General features: G+C 40.4%; 2 protein-coding genes across 11 annotated transcripts in view; one reads left to right on the plus strand and one right to left on the minus strand.

Annotated features, from left to right (window-relative positions):
- Window positions 1-21458, minus strand: part of BABAM2 (BRISC and BRCA1 A complex member 2) — a 512794-nt gene that overhangs the window by 457962 nt on the left and 33374 nt on the right. For both annotated transcript variants that reach the window (XM_067007881.1, XM_067007880.1), the window contains 3 exons: window positions 9758-9827; window positions 8728-8818; window positions 3518-3742 (listed from right to left, as the gene is read on the minus strand). The gene's annotated coding sequence lies outside the window, so the exon portion shown is untranslated. The remainder of the gene's footprint in view (window positions 1-3517; window positions 3743-8727; window positions 8819-9757; window positions 9828-21458) is intronic.
- RBKS (ribokinase) overlaps window positions 1-21458 on the plus strand; it is a 90638-nt gene that overhangs the window by 37204 nt on the left and 31976 nt on the right. For 8 of the 9 annotated variants that reach the window (XR_010835598.1, XR_010835597.1, XM_067007886.1 and 5 more), the window contains 2 exons: window positions 723-887; window positions 8554-8645. Coding sequence is in view for 7 of the 9 variants with exons in the window: in XM_067007886.1 (XP_066863987.1) it covers window positions 723-887; window positions 8554-8645 (257 nt within the window). In the remaining 2 variants the exon portion in view is untranslated. Of the gene's footprint in view, window positions 1-722; window positions 888-8553; window positions 8646-9963; window positions 10537-21458 lie in introns of those variants that run through there. The other variant, XM_067007885.1, reaches the window with a different exon arrangement.

Consider the following 21458-nt stretch of genomic DNA (forward strand, 5'->3'; position numbering starts at 1 on the left):
GACTGCCGTACTGGACAGCACAGCTCCTGAGAGTTCACCTGACAGATAACATGCGCCACCACTCCTCCCTCACTTGCGTGGGACTGTAGAGAGTGGGTCCAAGTGATAAGCATACAAGATTCCTTAGTCCTGCTTCTGTTTGATCTAGTACAATATAGGCCAAATATCACTCTCTCCCTACCTTAAGTTATCTCGTATAGGTTTTCATGTTTGATATCATAAAATGTGTTTTGATTTACAAAACCACTTTTCTGAATACCCTGGGGTACACACATGAACTGACTGCATGCTAAAGAGCATTAGTTTTTAGCATTAAGCAAGCTGATTGCTATTTATCCTCATCATTATGACCTCTGTCATTTAGGATTCAGCATCTTTACCACATATATTGTACCAGCCATTTCCCATAAGAGAAAAATTTTAAGTATGTTATATATAATTCATCAGCTAATATTCTTTGTAAATATATAAGAATATTGATAAGGGAAATCTTTTTTTTTAGATTTTTCTCAAGATGATCGGAATAATGTGATTCCTACAGAGATGTAAAGGAAGATCCATTAGGAATACGAAATTTAACCTGAATGGCTTAGAAATGCTAGAATTAATACTTACAGCACATTTTATATATAATGACTTTCTAAGGGTGATTGTAACATCGCAGGATGTTGTTGCTTGGTTTTGCTTGATTTTTAATATAAACATGTAGAAATTCTTTATAGGCCAGAATATCATCGTTATAGTGGCTGGAGCAAATTTACTGTTGAATACTGAGGACCTGAGGGAAGCTGCCAGTGCCATTAGCAGAGCCAAAGTAATGATCTGCCAGCTAGAAGTAACTCCAGCAGCTTCTTTGGAAGCCCTGAGAATAGCCCACAGCAGTGGAGGTAATTCTACACATTTGTCCTTCTTTCTGTAAAAGCTTTTATCACTGTCTCAGTGAAAGTTAACCTTTCAAGTTAAGCAAAGCCATACTTTTTCTGCAGTAAAATATTCTTTCTCCCATCTGTGAAATTCACTGTCTTCCTGTAGTTCTCGATAATGTTAGAAAACCTTAAAAATGGTGAAAAAATAACATGAGTAGCGTTTCTGATATTCTGAAATACAAATCTCCAATCTAGTTAGCAGAAATAATTCAAGTAGTAACTAGAATCTTTGAAGCAGCCCATTGTCCAAGATACACCTTAAGGAGTAGAATGACTTCCATTCTGACAAGCAGAGGTTAAGGTACAGGTCATGTATAATCACTGCCCAGGTACATTTGGATAAACATCTCAAGGAACTGAAGATTTGTTCTTTCTCCTTTTTGTAAAGCTTTATTGTCTTTTCTATAAACAACAAAAGATTATTTATATGTAATATTTTCTATGTTGTCAGTGTCCTTTAAGCAGCTCTTTTTGTTTTGTTTGATCTTTGACTTTGGAAATTTTCACATACACAAAAGCAGGCAGAATTGTATAAGGAAACCCATCACCCAGCTTCAACAGTCATCAACTCGTGGCTAATCTTGATTCATCTGTTCTCCCACCCACTCCCCTTCTCTCAACCCCAGCACATAACCAACTTTTTAAAACTCCAGATAGTTTAAAGAAACAGAAAGCTGTTTGCTTCTTTTTTACCACTGACTAGTGGGGAAAGCATCTTCTGAATTAGAATCCCATTTCTGTTACTTGTTAGCTTTGTGGTCTTAGCAGAATTATCTTTTCTGAGCCTTGTCTGTTAAATGCATACAGAAATACTCCCCTACAGAATTGGTCTAAGAATGAAATAAAATATGATGCCAAGTATAGTGTAGTACTTCTCAGTAAACACCAATTTTCTTTTCTCTTTCACTTCTCTCTTTAAATTAAAATTAGGATAATATCCTGATCTCAGCACCCTTTGGTCAGAAAAATCAAAATAAAAAGTAGCCACTCTAAGACAGTGGCTTCTCCTTGATATTGTGGCCATAGTTCTGTGAATTATACTAAGAAGAAAATAGGGAGAGAACCACGTTGACTTTTCCAGATAAAACTTTCTCATCAAGATACAAAACCAAAAAAAAGAAGAAAAAGAACAGTAAGTGTGTGTATGTATCTGTGTGTTTATATAAGTGATTCTCTCAAAGTGTATAGTGTTCTACATAGCAATAAATGGAAAATAAGTTACTGAAATGATTTTGTGGAGAATTTTAAAATGTATGTCCTGATTTAACAAATTTCCTCTTGGCAAAACAACATGCTGTGGCAAATTCTCACTGACATTTAATGTATTTTTAATGGACTCGAAGCTGTCAGAAAGAATTTTAAGCCAAAACCCATTTGGTTACATTTTCTCAGGGTGTCACAGATAAAGTCTAAGGCTTATGGTGAGCATTCTCTGCACTGACTGCACTCATCATAATCAGGTGATGTGAGTACACCGTGCCACTTCATTCATGCTCCTGTCTTTCCTTGTACAGGTCAAAGTATATTCTCATGTAACTTCTCTTTTTTTTACTATCCCTTGCTTCTCGGAGATGACTGTTCCCTCTGTCCTAGTCTAATGGCCTGTTACCTACCCAGCTTGTGGCAGAGAGAAAGGTACAGGAACCACAGTTGAGGAGCTAACTTCTCACAGGTGGGGCTAGGGTTACCCGGATGGACAGGCAGTCTGACTCGGGCTGTCATTTGGTGGTGGGGTTGGGGGGGTGTCCAGCAATACCTCCTCCATCACCTGCCAGGCAGTTCTTCTAGTTAAGGAGCTGGAGGATCTGGGTTATCAGGAATGGGTGGAGGTAGCTGATGGAGGGCCAAAGATCACCTAGCCTACTTCACATTTTTACAGAGAGCAAGCATGCCTAAGTAGTGATTCTGCGTGATCTTTCTTATACAGTAATATTGGAAGTAGTAATTCCTGCACTTATATGTACTTTACAGTTTATAAAGCATTTTCATATATATTTGATCCTCAGAAAAACCTTATGACAAAAATATGGCAGGCATTATTCTCCCAGATTGAAGGGGAGAAGACAGACTCGGAGAGGTTACGTAATTAGCTCAACCAAGGTCACTATAGAAACCAGGATTCCAGACTCCAAGACCCAAATTCTGTGTCCTAGAGCACACTTTAAATAAAGAAACTGCCACATCCCGTTGATATCAAGGAACTGAGCCTTTATGAAGAGTATCTCTAGAAAAGTGAAATCCATGAATTGTAACAATGTCCAACATGTAGCCTAAGATTTGAGTGTTATTACTGCTCGAGTCACAGAGACAAGACCCTAGAGTGTTCTCAACAATGTGTCCCCATCTGCCTCATAAAACACACATGCAAGCACCCATGCACACAGGAGCCTCTGTCTAGAACTCAGCTGGTCCCCATTTGGTAGTTACCAGTCAGACACAGCTTAGATTTTATACTATGAGTGGTGTGTGTGTGTGTGTGTGTTTGAATTTAATGCGTCTTCATTCTCACCTGAGAGAAGAGTGGTACAATGAAAGGAGCATTGGTTTGGGAGTCATGAAGTATGGCTTTGAATTCAGAATCAGTCACTTACCAAATGGGGGACCTCATGCAAGTAAGTCAGTTCCTTGCACTGAGCCTCATTTTCTTCTGTGAAACAAGGGAATCGGACTGAGAGCTCTCACAGTTCTTCAGTGTCACAGTGTGAGAAGAGGCTGATCACAGAGCAGGCCCGGCAGAGCATAAAGACCTGCTGAGTGCTGAGTGTCCTGTCCATTACCCCACAAGGCTGCATATGTGCTCATCAGCATTATTCCATCTACAAGAAAGATGGTAAAATCCTTGTCATCATCATCATCTATGGGTTCATTATCACAACTCCCTTATCTGTATACTTACAAGCAGTGACCTTTGAATTAAACACATTGTATAATTGGATTATATATCAGTTGTTAAAATACAGAGGAAAAAGACCCCCCCGCCTTCATCTTTGAATATACTGTCTCAGAAATCTCTCTCTTTGCCAAAATGAAAGCATTGGTTTTAAACAGCACCTGCAACACCAAAAATGACTTGGGAGCCCTCTACAGCCCCCTCCTCTCTAGGTCACAGTGGTGTGAGGTAGGCCTACGGCAGAGCTGGTGGTACAGCTGCTTGTGATGAAATTATGCCTGTTGGTTCTGGTCTTTGTATCCATTTCAAAGCAAATGGGACATTACAGGAACAATTATAAATAATTGAGATTGTAAGATCGCCAAGATTAAATTCTAGGTAGGATACAAAATATCTTTTAATGCCACTTTAGTCCTTTTCCATTTGGCAAACAAAATTTCTTGGCTGCCCACCTTGACTTTCACAATAACATGGTCCAGCACATAGCCCAAGCTTTGTGTTTTTGCTGCTCAAGTCACAGAGAAGAACCTCTAGGGTGGAGCCCAACCTTCCTATGGTTTCTTAGGGTGATTTTCTTCCCCTGTTTCTCTGAGCTCGTTATTAGGGCCTTCTTCACTGTCCAGCCCCCTGCCCTCCATGGTGACATCATTAAGAGCTTCCACCTCGTTTTCCTGTCTTTGCGCCTGTACAACTGCCTCCCTGGGCCTCACCAGTTCCTCACTGACATTATTGCACCAGCCATTGACATGCTGTTAAGACAACTGGGAGTTTAGTCCGTCATACATTGTAATGAATAATAATTACTGTTGGGTGCTGTCAGTCACCTCTGCAACTACAAGTTACTCCATGGTACATCCTGTGTTCTCTAGTTTTGCATGGTTCCAGGATGACATCAGTTTTTTTTTCATCTTGACTATTACAAATTTGCATTCTTCTTTGATGAACTACATCTACTAATTCTTCACTTTTTTTTCATCATGGTAAAGTATTCATGCTTATTTATGGTAGCAGGAGCCAAAGAAACTCCTTTCTTTATGGTATTTTCACTTTTCCCCTAAATTTAGTTATTAGACTCTAAGCCTATGTATCCTGTATCCAGTTTCTTTTGGTAAGAATGCTTTCCCTTGGTAAGATACAGGCAAATAAAATTTGATTGATTTTTATACAGTATTTACAGTCAAATTAAAGTGTAGAATTTCTCAATCCAGCAATTGTTGCTTAAAATTCAATGTCATTGTTTCTTTAAAATTTGTTTTTGGGACTTCCCTGGTGGTGCAGTGGTTAAGAATCCTCCTGCCAATGCAGGAGACATGGGTTCGAGCCCTGGTCTGGGAAGATCCCACATGCTACGGAGCAACTAAGCCCGTGTGCCACAACTACTGAGCCTGCACTCTAGAGCCGGCGAGCCACAACTGTGGAGCCCGTGTGCCACAACTACTGAAGCCCACGCATCTAGAGCCCGTGCTCCTCAACAAGAGGAGCCACTGCAATGAGAAGCCTGTGCACCGCAATGAAGAGTAGCCCCCACTCGCCACAACTAGAGAAAGCCCACGTGCAGCAACTAAGACCCAGCACAGCCAAAAATAAATAAATAAAATAAATTTTTTTAAAAATTTTGTTTTTATTGTGAAAAATTTTAAATATGGTAAATTAACATATACTCTCATTTAGCTTCAACAATTATCAACACTTGGCCAATCTTATTTCATCTATACCCCAACTTATTACTCCCATCCCCCATTGCAACCTTGGATTATTCTGAAGCAAAACCCAGACATTACATCATTTCACTCACAGTGTACTCATTTTTTCTTTTTCTTAATCTGTTGTGTATCTATACACTAGCAATTCTTTTTTTTTAATTAATGAATTTATTTATTAATTTTTGGCTGCGTTGGGTCTTTGTTGCTGCACGCCGGCTTTCTCTAGTTGCGGCGAACGAGGGCTTACCCTTTGTTGCGGTGCACAGGCTTCTCATTGCGGTGGCTTCTCTTATTGCAGAGCACGGGCTCTAAGCACGCGAGCTTCAGTAGTTGTGGCACATGGGCTTAGCTGCTCTGTGGCATGTGAGATCTTCTCGGACCATTGATTGAACCCATGTCCCCTGCATTGGCAGGAAGATCCTTAACCACTGTGCAACCAGGGAAGCCCATGTACTCGTTTTTTGATGTGAGATATTATATATTTTTTAAGAATTATATCTTTGCATGATGTACAGCAGTTAATTTGTGGTCAGATTTATTCTCAGCCTTTTGTAACTAATCATTTATTAGTTGAATGAGTAACCTCTCAGATTTTTTTCTCTTCTATGTAAGTGTATAAATATAAATAGACATATAGTTATGTTTTATTTGTTTTGTTCATAAAAGGAGATCCTACCATAGACTTTATTATAAAACTACCTTTTTCACTTAAAAATAAATCATAGAAGTCTTTCTGTGACAAAACAGAGATCTGCTTCATTCTTTTGAACAGCAGCAGGGCATTCCATTGGACGTATGTGTCATAATTTTTTATCCACTCTGATAGATACTTAGGTTTCTTTGGGTTTTTTTCTGTTACAAGCAGAGCTGAATGAACGTCACTGTATCTCATCTTTGCAGGCCTGTGTATGTCTGTAGGACAGGGTTAGAAAAGGAATTGCTGGATCAAGGATCTTTTAGGATAAAATGGAACTTTTATAAGAAGAATGGCTCTCCCCTATTGTTGCATACTGATAGCTTGCTCTAACCTGTGCTCAGAGCTGCTGAGTGCAGCTTTGAGGATCAGATTAGGTGAGCAATGATGTTTCAATTTAATGCTTGAGGAAAATAGGGAACAACATATTTATTTTAAAAACCTAAAAACTAAATGGGTGTGTTAGAATGCTGGGCATTGATGGCTTTTATGCATAATTGACATCTCTGAGACCTTGCAGAAGTGGGAAAACCAATAAGAGAGATTTTTTCCAAGCTAAAAACTCCATCAGAAGGCAGAAGAGATGGGTGGACGGGCGGGGGTGTTGGGCTATGGGTAAAGGACAATATAATAACAGTAATAATCCTTTACTTTTGTACAGCACTTCACAGCTTACACAGGGCCCTTATATCCATTTTCTAATTTAAGCCTCACAATAACCCTGTGCAAAAATATAAGCAGCCAAAAATATACCATAGAATTTCTGTGGGTGGACATTCTGGATTCTAAGATAATGAAAATATGGGAATAGTGTTAGCCTATAAACCACTGGACGAGATCCACTGACCGAACCAAAATGTTAAGACCAAAGAAGGTGCAGCAGTAGATTAGCTAGCCTCCCCAGGCAGAAGTAGTGGACAGCTTCCACTAGCCACATGCTGATAGACATCTCCCTAGGAACGTGGAATGCATCAGCACCAAACTAGCCATGGAAGAGCCACGTGGAGAACTTGTCAATGTGCACACTCACTGACCTTACCCCCAGAGATTCTGATTCAGTGGGTTTGAGGTGGAGCCCAGAAGTCAGGCATGTTAATAAGCTGTCCTAGTGAGGCTGATATGCAGCCAAGTTTGTGAACCACTGTTCTAGAAGAGTCTCTGGGACTGCAGCTAGAGAGTTTTACTCTATGAGTCTATAGTAAGTTAAGGTTACTAAACACACATAAGTCAGTGGACTTGGGTAGAAGAAAGAAAACCAACCAATCTAGTTGGGTACTCTGGTGGATAAGTGTTTTGACAGAGGGAGAGCTTCCTATGACTATAATTTCTAAATACTTTAAAAAACAATTTACAAAGTTCCAGAACAAAGGCTGTTTTTAAATATTGTGAATTGGCATGGGGGGGGGGGCTTGTGTTGCTATGGACAAAGTCCTGGCCTAGAGAGGCAACCACTTTAGAAATGATCAAACCCTGGACTTCAAGCTGGAGGACCCTGGGTAGGGACCCAGCTTAACCATCTCCCAGTGTTAGGACCTTAGACTGACCTCATCTCTCTGAGGTTCACTTTCCTCCTCTGAAAAATGTACTTCGTCTAACACTGTGATGGCCGTGACATTCTCATTGTTCCTCTTTCTGCTGTACCCATCCATCCTCCTCTTGTAGTCTGAGCTAGCTCTTAGCCTCTGATTGAATTTCTCCTCCTTCATCAACCTTTCCTTTACGTTCCCAGATTGCCCACAGAAGCCAAGACTGTAAGCTTTTGTGTGAATGTGTATGTTTGCATGAGTAAGTGCAACATATTTGGAAGACATACATAGGTGTTCAAAACGTGGATATGTACATGAACTTCCTTCTTACCATTCTTACCAGGAAATTTTTAAGCTCTTCATTGTTTCCTTTCTATCATCTCTTTTTTACTTTCCTGGAAAATGGATTTATGAACTAGCCTTGCATCTAAGCACTCACAGTAACCCACAAAAACATTCACCAGCCTGCATGTTCACATTTATACATGTCCTTTCATGCCACAACATTCAAACTTTTCTTTAATGTTCTTGTTGTCCTTTGCCATAACTTTGTAATCACCTTAGTTGTAAATATTGATGCTTGCCCTTGAAGCTGAAATGTTGTAAAGTAAAAAGTAGAGCAAATGGACATAACAAGGAATTGCTCCTAGGCTGTCATGGAGATTGAGATTCCAGACTTTCTACATCTGTAACTAAGTTGATTTTTAATCTAATGGGGAAAATGGTTGTACTTGGGGACTTCCCTTACTCAATGTCCATAAATGCACCATGTTAAAAACGATAACCACTGAACCCCTTTTTCACTCCTTTGTAGTAAAAACACTGTTCAACCCAGCGCCTGCCATTGCTGACCTAGACCCCCAGTTCTACACTCTCTCAGATGTGTTCTGCTGCAATGAAAGTGAGGTAAGGATGGAAGGTTTTGCTCATTCCTTGAGAAACCAAAAGACTTTCATGTACATGGATAAAGCAAAGAATCAGGACTTACCTCATCAACTTGATTGCATGTGAATTCTTGGGCATAATGAAACAGATTTTTTTGGATGACTGGGATGTACAGAAAAGGAAACTAGTGAGTCCTAGAAGAAAAAGGATTCCCTGAGTCATGTCCATAATTGGGCATTTATCAAACCTCAGCTAATTTTAGTCCCCACCCTGCCCTCATACTATTAGTTTCTGTTTTCTTTTTTAATCATTCCATATTCTATGGACTAATTACTGTTAGTATTAGAGTTGCCAGAGATAGCAAACAAAAATACAGGATGCCCAGTTAAACTTGACTTTCAGGTAAATAAGGAATAATATACTAAACATACCATAAAATTATTTGTTGTTTATCTGAAAGTCAAGTTTAACTGAGAGTCCTATATTTTATCAAGCAATGCTAACTAATGTACAACCCTGGAGCATTTGCATTCTGTTGTGAAGACCCTGTGATTGCACTGGTGGACAGACAGAGGTTCTCCGTTGATGCCACAGGAAGCCCTGGTGGCCACTCCGTTAGGGGAGCACCATCTCAGTCCACCTGAGGGTCATAATGTATATATCTGCATAAAATCTCTATCAATATATTCATACTGTGCCATTCTAAAGCATTTTAGGAAGAAAATTTCAATATTTTCCCTCTTATAGGCCAAACAGTATTAGACCAGCACTCTCCTCCAACATTGGGAGGCAAGACTTATCATACAATGCAACATACAGAGAAAGAAAGTTTATAATTAACGAACTATTAGTTCTTCATTTGGTGCAAAGGCTGAATGAAGGTTTCTAGGATTTCTGACCTGCCTTTTTATTAACTTCATCTCTCAGAACATAAAGGAAATAAGAAAGAAGACTGCAATAAGGAAGCTAATTTTAAGAAGCCACAATAGGTTATGCAATATTTTTGAGCAACCACCATGGCCAGGCATTGTGCTAGGAAAAGGGAATTGTGGGAGAGAGTAACCATTTCACAATAAGAAGTTAGATTACCCTCAACTGCCAAACTGGCTTAGATTTCCCTGCTAGATACTTACAGAGCATCTCTAATGATTCTTCAAACACTCATCAGAGCTCGGACTGCTTGTTCAATACCTCTGTCTTCTCCTGGGAGAGAATAGACATCTCTTATTCACTATTGTATCCCAATGGCTATCTATTGATGCATAATAAATTACCCCCAAATCTAGTAGCTTACAACAACAGGAATTACTTATTGTCTGTCATGGTATCTGTGCATCAGGAATTGAGACAGGACACAACTGGCTTGTTTCTCCTCTACGATATCTGGGGTCTCAGCTGGAAGACTCAAAGACTGGAATCATCTGAACCTCTTTCACTCACATGCTTGCTAGTTGATGCTGGCCATTGGCCAGAACACTTACACATGGCTTCTCCTTGTGGCCTGGGCTTCCTCACAATATGGAAGCTGGGTTCCAACAAGATCCAGTCTCCTGAGAAAGGGCGAGGGAGAGCAAGCACAAGAGCCTGGCAAAAGACATGGTGGCTTTTATGACTTAGCTTTGGAAGTCACACAGCATCTCTTCTGGCCCATTCTATTGACTGACATAGGAAAGTCCACCCTGGTACCCCACCTCTCAATAGAAGGTTGTCATTGTCACAGTGTGAAAAGAGCATGTATGATGTGATATATATTGATAGTTATCTTTAGAAATTATCATCTGTTATATTGTACTCGGCACAGAGTTGGCACCTAGTAAATGCTTATTGAATGAATGAATAAATGAAATGAACTCTGGTCTTTAAGGAAATTGATCTCAAAGGGAACTCTATTCAATACTCTGTGATGACCTATATGGGAATAGAATCTAAAAAATAGTGGATAATTGTATATGTGGCTGATTCACTTGCTGTACAGCAGAAACTGAAACAGCATTGTGAATCAACTATACTCCAATAAAAATTAATTTTAAAAAACTTAATAGAAAAAAGAAAATGTTTTAAAGCTTAACATTCTCATAGATGACTTCTAATCATGATAACAAGGTAAATTCATGCTTTAAGATATTCCCTCTGTGCCACACACAAACCATTGATATATAAATACAAAAAGACACAATGAAGATATACTCACAAGCTCAAAAACAAGATAAATAACTCCACAGATCAGAAATGGAACAGAATCACAGAGATTCAGCCTTGGGTGTGCTGTACTCCAGTCCCAGAAGCTGGCATAGGTGTGTTGAAGTTTGCTTCCCATGGGTAATGGGCACTGAAAGTGTGCCACTCATGGGAGACTGGAGCAGTGCCCAGGCTAGAAAAGAGAGGTGAGGGGCTAAGGCTTCCCTGCTAAGGAAAAAGAGTGGAGGAAGCTGCTATGCCTGCTGCTTGAGGCTACAACATATAGAGAGCTCCTAACCTGCAGAGACAGGAGGACAGAGAGAGCTGCCTCTGATCAGGAAGAAAGCCAAGCCAACTGATAACTCAGTGACTGGATTGGCAGTTAGTGCCAATACCTCCAGGACAGGAACTCTCTGTTGCCGACCTAACACCTGGCTCTGGTTTAGAGACCCTTGGGGACCTAGTGGATGCAGCTGTAAAACCACTAGAAAGGCAGGGATAAACCTGATGGGAGTGAAATGTGCAGACTCCAACTCACTGCGAGAAGAGTGAGCGTGCAGATGAAGAAGAGTCCTGCTGCTAGAGACCCAGCGAGATCAACAATCTGAAGAGAAACATGCCCAAGATGAAATTCAAATAATAAAACAATGCAAAAAGACTTTAAAATAAGTGTGATTAAGATTCTCATTCTTTTAAAAAGAAGAAATTGTGAAAGAAAAACAGAATCAAAGCAACAGTCTGTGAATATGAAAACCAACCAATTACAAGTCCTGAAAATGAAAAATGGTCATTGAAAAATTTTTAAAGCACTCATTAGAAAGATAAACTGGAATGAAGAATTCATGAACTGAAAGAGAATCCTGATCAATTCACCTGGAGGTAGAAAACTCAATTCACCTAGAAAATAGCATGGGAAGAAAAATTGTTTTAACTGTTAAAGAGGAAGTTAGCAGCTTGAGAGGCTTCAACATGAGTCAAATTGGAATGAAGGAAGAAGAGAATGGAGTGCACCACGGCAAGCCGGGCGGGAGTCCGGGAGAAGTCTGGAGCTGCTGAAGAGGCAAGAGACCTTTTCTTCCCCCTTTGCTTCCTGGGGCGCGAGGAGAGGAGATTAAGCGCGCCGTTTAAAGGAGCACCAGAGATGGGCTAGAAGCTGCCGAAAAGACAAGAGACTTTCTTGCCTCTGTTTCCTGGTGCGTGAGGAGAGGGGATTAAGCGTGCCGTGTAAAGGAGCTCCAGAGACGGGCGCGAGCCGCGGCTATCAGTGCGTACACCAGAGACGGGCATGAGACGCTAAGGCTGCTGCCGCCGCCACCAAGAAGCCTGTGTGCGAGCACAGGTCACTCTCCACACCTCCCCTCCCGGGAGCCTGTGCAGCTCGCCACTGCCAGGGTCCCGTGATCCAGGGACAACTTCCCCGGGAGAATGCACGGCGCACCTCGGGCTGGTGCAACATCACACTGGTCTCTGCCGCCGCAGGCTCGCCCCGCATCCGTACCCCTCCCTCCCCCCAGCCTGAGGCACAGCCCCCGAATCAGCTGCTCCTTTAACCCCGTCCTGTGTGAGTGAAGAGCAGACGCCCTCGGGCGACCTACGCACAGAGGCGGGGCCAAGTCCAAAGCTGAACCCCAGGAGCTGTGCGAACAAAGAGGAGAGGGGGAGGTCTCTCCCAGCAGCCTCAGAAGCAGCGGATTAAAACTCCACAATCAACTTGAAGTGACCTGCATCTGTGGAATACCTGAATAGACAGCAAATCATCCCAATTTGAGGAGGTGGACTTTGGGAGCAAGATATATTATTATTTTCCCCTTTTTATCTTTTTGTGAGTGTGTATGTGTGTGCTGCTGTGTGAGATTTTGTCTGTATAGCTTTGCTTTCACCATCTGTCCTAGGGTTCTGACCGACCCATTTATTGTGTTTGTTTGTTTGTTTCACTTTTTAAAATTTTTCTTCTTAATAATTATTTTTTATTTCAATAACTTTATTTTATCCTGCTTTACTTTATCTTTTCTTTCATCCTTTCTTCCTTCCTTCCTTTCTTCCTTCCTTTCTTCCTCCCTTTCTTCCTCCCTCCCTTCCTTCCTCCTTCCCTTCGTCCCTCCCTTTCTCCCTCCCTTCCTCCCTTTCTTCCTTCCTTCCTTTCTTTCCTTTCTATTTTTTCTCCCATTTATTCGAGCCGTGTGGATTTAAGGCTTTTGGTGCTCCAGCCAGGCATCAGGGTTGTGTCTGTGAGGTAGCAGAACCAACTTCAGGACACTGGTCCACAAGAGACCTCCCAGCTCCACATAATATCAAATGGCAAAAATCTCCCAGAGATCTCCATCTCAACACCAAGACCCAGCTCCACTCAACGACCAGCAAGCTACAGTGCTGGACACCCTATGCCCAACAACTAGCAAGACAGGACCACAACCCCATCCATTAGCAGAGAGGCTGCCTAAAATCATAATAAGGCTACAAACATCCCAAAACACACCACCAGACGTGGACCTGCCCACCAGAAAGACAAGATCCAGCCTCATCCACCAGAACACAGGCATTAGTCCCCCCAACCAGGAAACCTACTCAACCCACTGAACCAACCTTAGCCACTGGGGACAGACACCAAAAACAACGGGAACTACAAACCTGCAGCCTGCAAAAAGGAGACCCCAAACACAGTAAGCAAAATGAAAAGACAGAAAAACACACAGCAGATGAAGGAGCAAAGTAAAAACCCACCAGACCTAACAAATGAAGAGGAAATAGGCAGTCTACCTGAAAAAGAATTCAGAATAATGATAGTAAAGATGATCCAAAATCTTGGAAATAGAATAGACAAAATGCAAGAAACATTTAACAAGGACCTGGAAGAACTAAAGAGGAAGCAAGCAACGATGAGCAACACAATAAATGAAATTAAAAATACTCTAGATGGGATTAATAGCAGAATAACTGAGGCAGAAGAACGGATAAGTGACCTGGAAGATAAAATAGTGGAAATAACTACTGCAGAGCAGAATAAAGAAAAAAGAATGAAAAGAACTGAGGACAGTCTCAGAGACCTCTGGGACAACATTAAACGCACCAACATTCGAATTATAGGGGTCCCAGAAGAAGAAGGGAAAAAGAAAGGGACTGAGAAAATATTTGAAGAGATTATAGTTGAAAACTTCCTTAATATGGGAAAGGAAATAGTTTATCAAGTCCAGGAAGCACAGAGTCCCATACAGGATAAATCCAAGGAGAAACATGCCAAGACACATATTAATCAAACTGTCAAAAATTAAATACAAAGAAAACATATTAAAAGCAGGAAGGGAAAAACAACAAATAACACAAAAGGGAATCCCCATAAGGTTAACAGCTGATCTTTCAGCAGAAACTCTGCAAGCCAGAAGGGAGTGGCAGGACATATTTAAAGTGATGAAGGAGAAAAACCTACAACCAAGATTACTCTACCCAGCAAGGATCTCATTCAGATTTGATGGAGAAATTAAAACCTTTACAGACAAGCAAAAGCTGAGAGAGTTCAGCACCACCAAACCACCTTTACAACAAATGCTAAAGGAACTTCTCTAGGCAAGAAACATAAGAGAAGGAAAAGACCTACAAGAACAAACCCGAAACAATTAAGTAAGTGGTAATAGGAACATACATATCGATAATTACCTTAAATGTAAATGGATTAAATGCTCCCACCAAAAGACACAGACTGGCTGAATGGATACAAAAACAAGACCCATATATATGCTGTCTACAAGAGACCCACTTCAGACCTAGGGACACAGACAGACTGAAAGTGAGGGGATGGAAAAAAGATATTCCATGCAAATGGAAATCAGAAGAAAGCTGGAGTAGCAATTCTCGTATCAGACAAAATAGACTTTAAAATAAGGACTATTACAAGAGACAAGGACACTACATAATGATCAAGGGTTCGATCCATGAAGAAGATATAACAATTGTAAATATTTATGCACCCAACATAGGAGCACCTCAATACATAAGGCAAATACTAACAGTCATAAAATGGGAAATCGACAGTAACACAATCATAGTAGGGGACTTTAACACCCCACTTTCACCAATGGACAGATAATCCAAAATGAAAATAAATAAGGAAACACAAGTTTTACATAATACATTAAACAAGATGGACTTAATTGATATTTATAGGACATTCCATCCAAAAACAACAGAATACACATTTTTCTCAAGTGCTCATGGAACATTCTCCAGGATAGATTATATCTTGGGTCACAAATCTAGCCTTGGTAAATTTAAGAAAATTGAAATCGTGTCAAGTATCTTTTCCGACCACAACGCTATGAGACTAGATATCAATTACAGGAAAAGATCTGTAAAAAATACAAACACATGGAGGCTAAACAATACACTACTTAATAATGAAGTGATCACTGAAGAAATCAAAGAGGAAATAAAAAAATACTTAGAAACAAATGACAATGGAGACACGACGACCCAAAACCTATGGGATGCAGCAAAAGCAGTTCTAAGAGGGAAGTTTTTAGCAATACAATCCTACCTTAAGAAACAGGAAACATCTTGAATAAACAACCTAACCTTGCACCTAAAGCAATTAGAGAAAGAAGAACAAACCCCCCCCCCAAATTTAGCAGAAGGAAAGAAGTCATAAAGATCAGATCAGAAATAAATGAAAAAGAAATGAAGGAAACGATAGCAAAGATCAATAAAACTAAAAGCTGGTTCTTTGAGAAGATAAACAAAATTGATAAACCATTAGCCAGACTCATCAAGAAAAAAAGGGAGAAGACTCAAATAGAAATGAAAAAGGAGAAGTAACAATGGACACTGCAGAAATACAAATTATTAGAGATTACTACAAGCAACTGTATGCCATTAAAATGGACAATCTGGAAGAAATGGACAAATTCTTAGAAATGCACAACGTACCGAGACTGAACCAGGAAGAAATAGAAAATATGAACAGACCAATCACAAGCACTGAAATTGAGACTGTGATTTTAAATCTTCCAACAAACAAAAGCCCAGGGCCAGATGGCTTCACAGGCTATTCTATCAAACACTTAGAGAAGAGCTAACACCTATCCTTCTCAAACTCTTCCAAAAGATAGCAGAGGGAGGAACACTCCCAAACTCATTCTATGAGGCCACCATCACCCTGATACCAAAACCAAAGACGTCACAAAGAAAGAAAACTACAGGCCAATATCACTGATGAACATAGATGTAAAAATCCTCAACAAAATACTAGCAAACAGAATCCAACAGCACATTAAAAGGATCATACACCATGATCAAGTGGGGTTTATTCCAGGGATGCAAGGATTCTTCAATATATGCAAATCAATCAGTGTGATACTCCATATCAACAAACTGAAGGAGAAAAACCATATGATCATCTCAATAGATGCAGAGAAAGCTTTTGACAAAATTCAACACCCATTTATGATAAAAACCCTGCAGAAAGTAGGCACAGAGGGAACTTTCCTCAACATAATAAAGGCCATATATGACAAACCCACAGCCAACATCGTCCTCAATGGTGAAAAACTGAAACCATTTCCACTAAAATCAGGAACAAGACAAGGTTGCCCACTCTCACCACTTTTTTTTTTTTTTTTTTTTTTTTCGGTATGCGGGCCTCACACTGTTGTGGCCTCTCCCATTGCAGAGCGCAGGCTCCGGAAGCACAGGCTCAGTGGCCATGGCTCACGGGCCCATCTGCTCCATGGCATGTGGGATCTTCCCAGACCGGGGCACGAACCCGTGTCCCCTGCATTGGCAGGCGGATTCTCAACCACTGCGCCACCAGGGAAGCCCTCTCACCACTCTTATTCAACATAGTTTTCGAATTCTAGCCACAGCAATCAGAGAAGAAAAAGAAATAAAAGGAATCCAAATAGGAAAAGAAGAAGTAAAGCTGTCACTGTTTGCAGATGACATGATACTATACATAGAGAATCCTAAGGATGCTAGCAGAAAACTACTAGAGCTAATCAATGAATTTGGTAAAGTAGCAGGATACAAAATTAATGCACAGAAATCTCTGGCATTCTTATACACTAATGATGAAAAATCTGAGAGTGAAATTAAGAAAACACTCCCATTTACCATTCCAACAAAAAGAATAAAATATCTAGGAATAAACCTACCTAAGGAGACAAAAGACCTGTATGCAGAAAATTATAAGACACTGATGAAAGAAATTAAAGATGATACAAATAGATGGAGAGATATACCATGTTCTTGGATTGGAAGAATCGACATTGTGAAAATGACTCTACTACCCAAAGCAATCTACAGATTCAATGCAATCCCTATCAAACTACCACTGGCATTTTTTACAAAACTAGAACAAAAAATTTCACAATTTGTATGGAAACACAGAAGACCCCAAATAGCCAAAGCAATCTTGAGAACGAAAAATGGAGCTGGAGGAATCAGGCTCCCTGACTTCAAACTATACTACAAACAGAAATATAGATCAATGGAACAGGATAGAAAGCCCAGAGGTAAACCCACACACATATGGTCACCTTATCTTTGATAAAGGAGGCAAGAATATACAGTAGAGGGGCTTCCCTGGTGGCGCAGTGGTTGAGAATCCGCCTGCCGATGCAGGAGACACGGGTTCGTGCCCGGGTCCGGGAAGATCCCACGTGCCGCGGAGCGGCTGGGCCCGTGAGCCATGGCCGCTGAGCCTGCGCATCAGGAGCCTGTGCTCCGCAACGGGAGAGGCCACAACAGTGAGAGGCCCGCGTACCACAAAAAAAAAAAAAAAAAAAAAAAAAGAATATACAGTAGAGAAAAGACATCCTCTTCAATAAGTGGTGCTGGGAAAACTGGACAGGTACATGTAAAAGTATGAAATTAGAACACTCCCTAACACCATACACAAAAATAAACTCAAAATGGATTAAAGACCTAAATGTAAGGCCAGACACTATCAAACTCTTAGAGGAAAACATAGGCAGAACACTCTACGACATAAATCACAGCAAGATCCTTTTTGACCCATCTCCTAGAGAAATGGAAATAAAAACAAAAATAAACAAATGGGACCTAATGAAACTTAAAAGCTTTTGCACAGCAAAGGTTACCATAAACAAGACCAAAAGACAACCCTCAGAATGGGAGAAAATAGTTGCAAATGAAGCAACTGACAAAGGATTAATCTCCAAAATTTACAAGCAACTCATGCAGCTCAATAACAAAAAAACAAACAACCCAATCCAAAAATGGGCAGAAGACCTACATAGACATTTCTCCAAAGAAGATATATAGATTGCCAACAAACACATCAAAGAATGCTCAACATCATTAATCATTAGAGAAATGCAAATCAAAACTACAATGAGATATCATCTCACACCCGTCAGAATGGCCATCAGCAAAATATCTAGAAACAATAAATGCTGGAGAGGGTGTGGAGAAAAGGGAACACTCTTGCACTGTTGGTGGGAATGTAAATTGATACAGCCATTATGGAGAACAGTATGGAGGTTCCTTTAAAAACTACAAATAGGGCTTCCCTGGTGGCGCAGTGGTTGAGAATCTGCCTGCTAATGCAGGGGACATGGGTTCGAGCCCTGGTCTGGGAGGATCCCACATGCCACGGAGCAACTAGGGCCGTGAGCCACAACTACTGAGCCTGCGCGTCTGGAGCCTGTGCTCCGCAACAAGAGAGGCCGCAACAGTGAGAGGCCCGCGCACTGCGATGAAGAGTGGCCCCCGCTTGCCACAACTAGAGAAAGCCCTCGCACAGAAATGAAGACCCAACACAGCAAAAATAAATTAGTTAATTAACTCCTACCTCCAACATCTTCTTTAAAAAAATAATAAAAATAATAATAATGTGAGAAATTCATTTAAAAAAAAAAAAAACTACAAATAGAAGTACCATATGACCCAGCAATCCCACTACTGGGCATATACCCTGAGAAAACCATAATTCAAAAAGAGTCATGTACCAAAATGTTCATTGCCGCTGTATTTACAATAGCCAGGACATGGAAGCAACCTAAGTGTCCATCAACAGATGAATGGATAAAGAAGATGTGGCACATATATACAATGGAATATTACTCAGCTATAAAAAGAAAGGAAACTGAGTTATTTGTAGTGAGGTGGATGGACCTGGAGTCTGTTATACAGAGTGAAGTAAGTCAGAAGAGGAAAGACAAATACCGTATGCTAACACATATATATGGAATCTAAGAAAAAAAAATGTCATGAAGAGATTAGTGGTAGGACGGGAATAAAACACAGACCTACTAGAGCATGGACTTGAGGATATGGGGAGGGGGATGGGTAAGCTGTGACGAAGTGAGAGAGTGGCATGGACATATATACACTACCAAAAGTAGGGTGGATAGCTAGTGGGAAGCAGCCGCATGGCACAGGGAGATCAGCCAGGTGGTTTGTGACCACCTAGAGGGGTGGGACAGGGAGGGTGGGAGGGAGGGAGATGCAAGAGGGAAGAGATATGGGAACATATGTATATGTATAACTGATTCACTTTGTTGTAAAACAGAGGCTAACACACCATTGTAAAGCAATTATACTCCAATAAAGATGTTAGAAAAAAAAAAAAGATGTGGCACATATATACAATGGAATACTACTCAGCCATAAAAAGAAATGAAATTGGGTCATTTGTAGAGACGTGTCTGGATCTAGAGACTGTCATACAGAGTGAAGTAAGTCAGAAAGAGAAAAACAAATACCATATATTAACGCATACATGTGGAATCTAGAAAAATGGTACGGATGAACCGGTTTGCAGGGTAGAAATAGAGGCACAGATGTAGAGAACAAACGTATGGACATCAAGGGGGGAAAGCGGCAGGGGGGAGGGGGCGCGGTTGGGGGATGAACTGGGAGATTGAGATTGACATGTATGCACTAATATGTATAAAATGATAACTAATAAGAACCTGCTGTATAAAAAAATAAAATTCAAAAATAAAGAGAATGGAGGGAACTGAAGAGAAGCTATGTTAAAGGATAAACGACAAGGTGTTTTCTAGAACTGAGAAAAGGCATGAGCCCTCAAGAGATCAGAAGTGTGTTAAAAGTACCGCATAAGATAAATAAATATAACTTTCTACTAACATACGTTTTAGTGGAACTGCATCAAATCAAGGGGTTTAATAAAGATAAAAATATTTTTAAATAGCCAGAGGAAAAAGGATTACAGGCTTGTAAAAGGGGAAAATGGAAAATACCAAAGTGTCCATGAAAAAGAGAAACAGATTTTGTTTAAACTGTAGCATATATCTGCAGTATGGAATACAGTGCAGTTTTTTTTAGAAAGCTACATATATCAACACAAATTTTAAAATGTTAAGGTGAAAAGTACAGTGCTAAATCATATATATGGAAGATATCATTTAACTTCTTTAAAGAAAAATATTGGAAGCAAATAAAGTAAAATTTAATAAAGTAAAATGTATTAAAGGTGGGTGGTAGGTACATGAGTGTTTGTGCATTATTTTTCATGTTCAAGATTTTTCATTAAAGAATAGCTGTTTAAAACGTTTTTTAAAACCATAAGAAATCGATATTTCTGAAAATAAACTATCCAGCTCAACACAAATATCCCAGTAATGAAGATCAGTGCAAAACTTATAAAAAGAAAAAAGAAAGTGGCCTCACAGTATAACCCACACAGACTGAAAGAAAGGGTCTACGGAGAAGATGGTAAGGGGGGCTGGGGGGGTACATGGTCAAGTTCATGAAACACATGCTCCTGGGAAGACGGACACCAAGAATGAGCAGAGACTGTGGGATGATTTGCAGGCACCAAGAAGGCTTAGTCTGGGCACATTCAGGGCAAGCACAGGAAGGGATATACCCATTCTTAGGAAGAGATAGTATATGATTACACCGTAATAGAGAAAAGACAAAATTTGGTTATAAACTTTCTAAGTCAAAAAGTATCATATAATTCATCTAGTCCAGTGAATTTTCAGCTGCCAATCCCAGAACCATAAAGGTTCCCTGGAGATGCTGGGCAGGTACCTGGGGTATGAGGAAGCAGGGCTGCAGCCCCTCACCCCTACCTCATCCAGAGGACTTTTTATATTCTAGGAGGAAACTACTGATCCTGTCCAAGCCCTACATTTTACAGACTTTATGTGACTTGGGGAAGTTTCCAGCGTTAGTGAGTAGTGGAGGTCTCTGAACATCAGCACATTGCTTTTTCTGCTGTGTATCAGAGCCTCTCCTACTCTGCTTCCATTTGCTCAAGCGAAACGAACAAAAGAAATGAGTGGTCTGCAAACTAGTAATATGCAAAAGGCATTATGGCCCAAGAGAAGCGTAAAAGAATTTAGGTGTGAAATTTATGGGTATGATTTATACCAAAAATCATTGGCAGTGGCCCCTTCCTTTCTTCTTTTCCTCCCTCCCCACTTCCCTTATTTCTTTTGTAAAACTCTCTTTGTTCCTCCCAACTCTTTATTATGAAAATCATCACAAATAAGGAAAAGCTGAATGGGCAATACAGTGAATACTCATATCCTCTCCACCCAAACAGCTGCTAACGTTTTGCTGCACTGGCTTCCCCTCTCCCCTGTGTGTACTTATTTTTCTTTTGGCTGAATTATTTGAAAGTTGCAGGCATGATCCCTCACCCCTAAATACTTCAGCTTGCATCTCCTAAGA

The sequence above is a fragment of the Kogia breviceps genome, chromosome 11 (assembly GCF_026419965.1).
Source record: "Kogia breviceps isolate mKogBre1 chromosome 11, mKogBre1 haplotype 1, whole genome shotgun sequence".
NCBI classification, from domain to species: Eukaryota; Metazoa; Chordata; class Mammalia; order Artiodactyla; family Physeteridae; genus Kogia; species Kogia breviceps.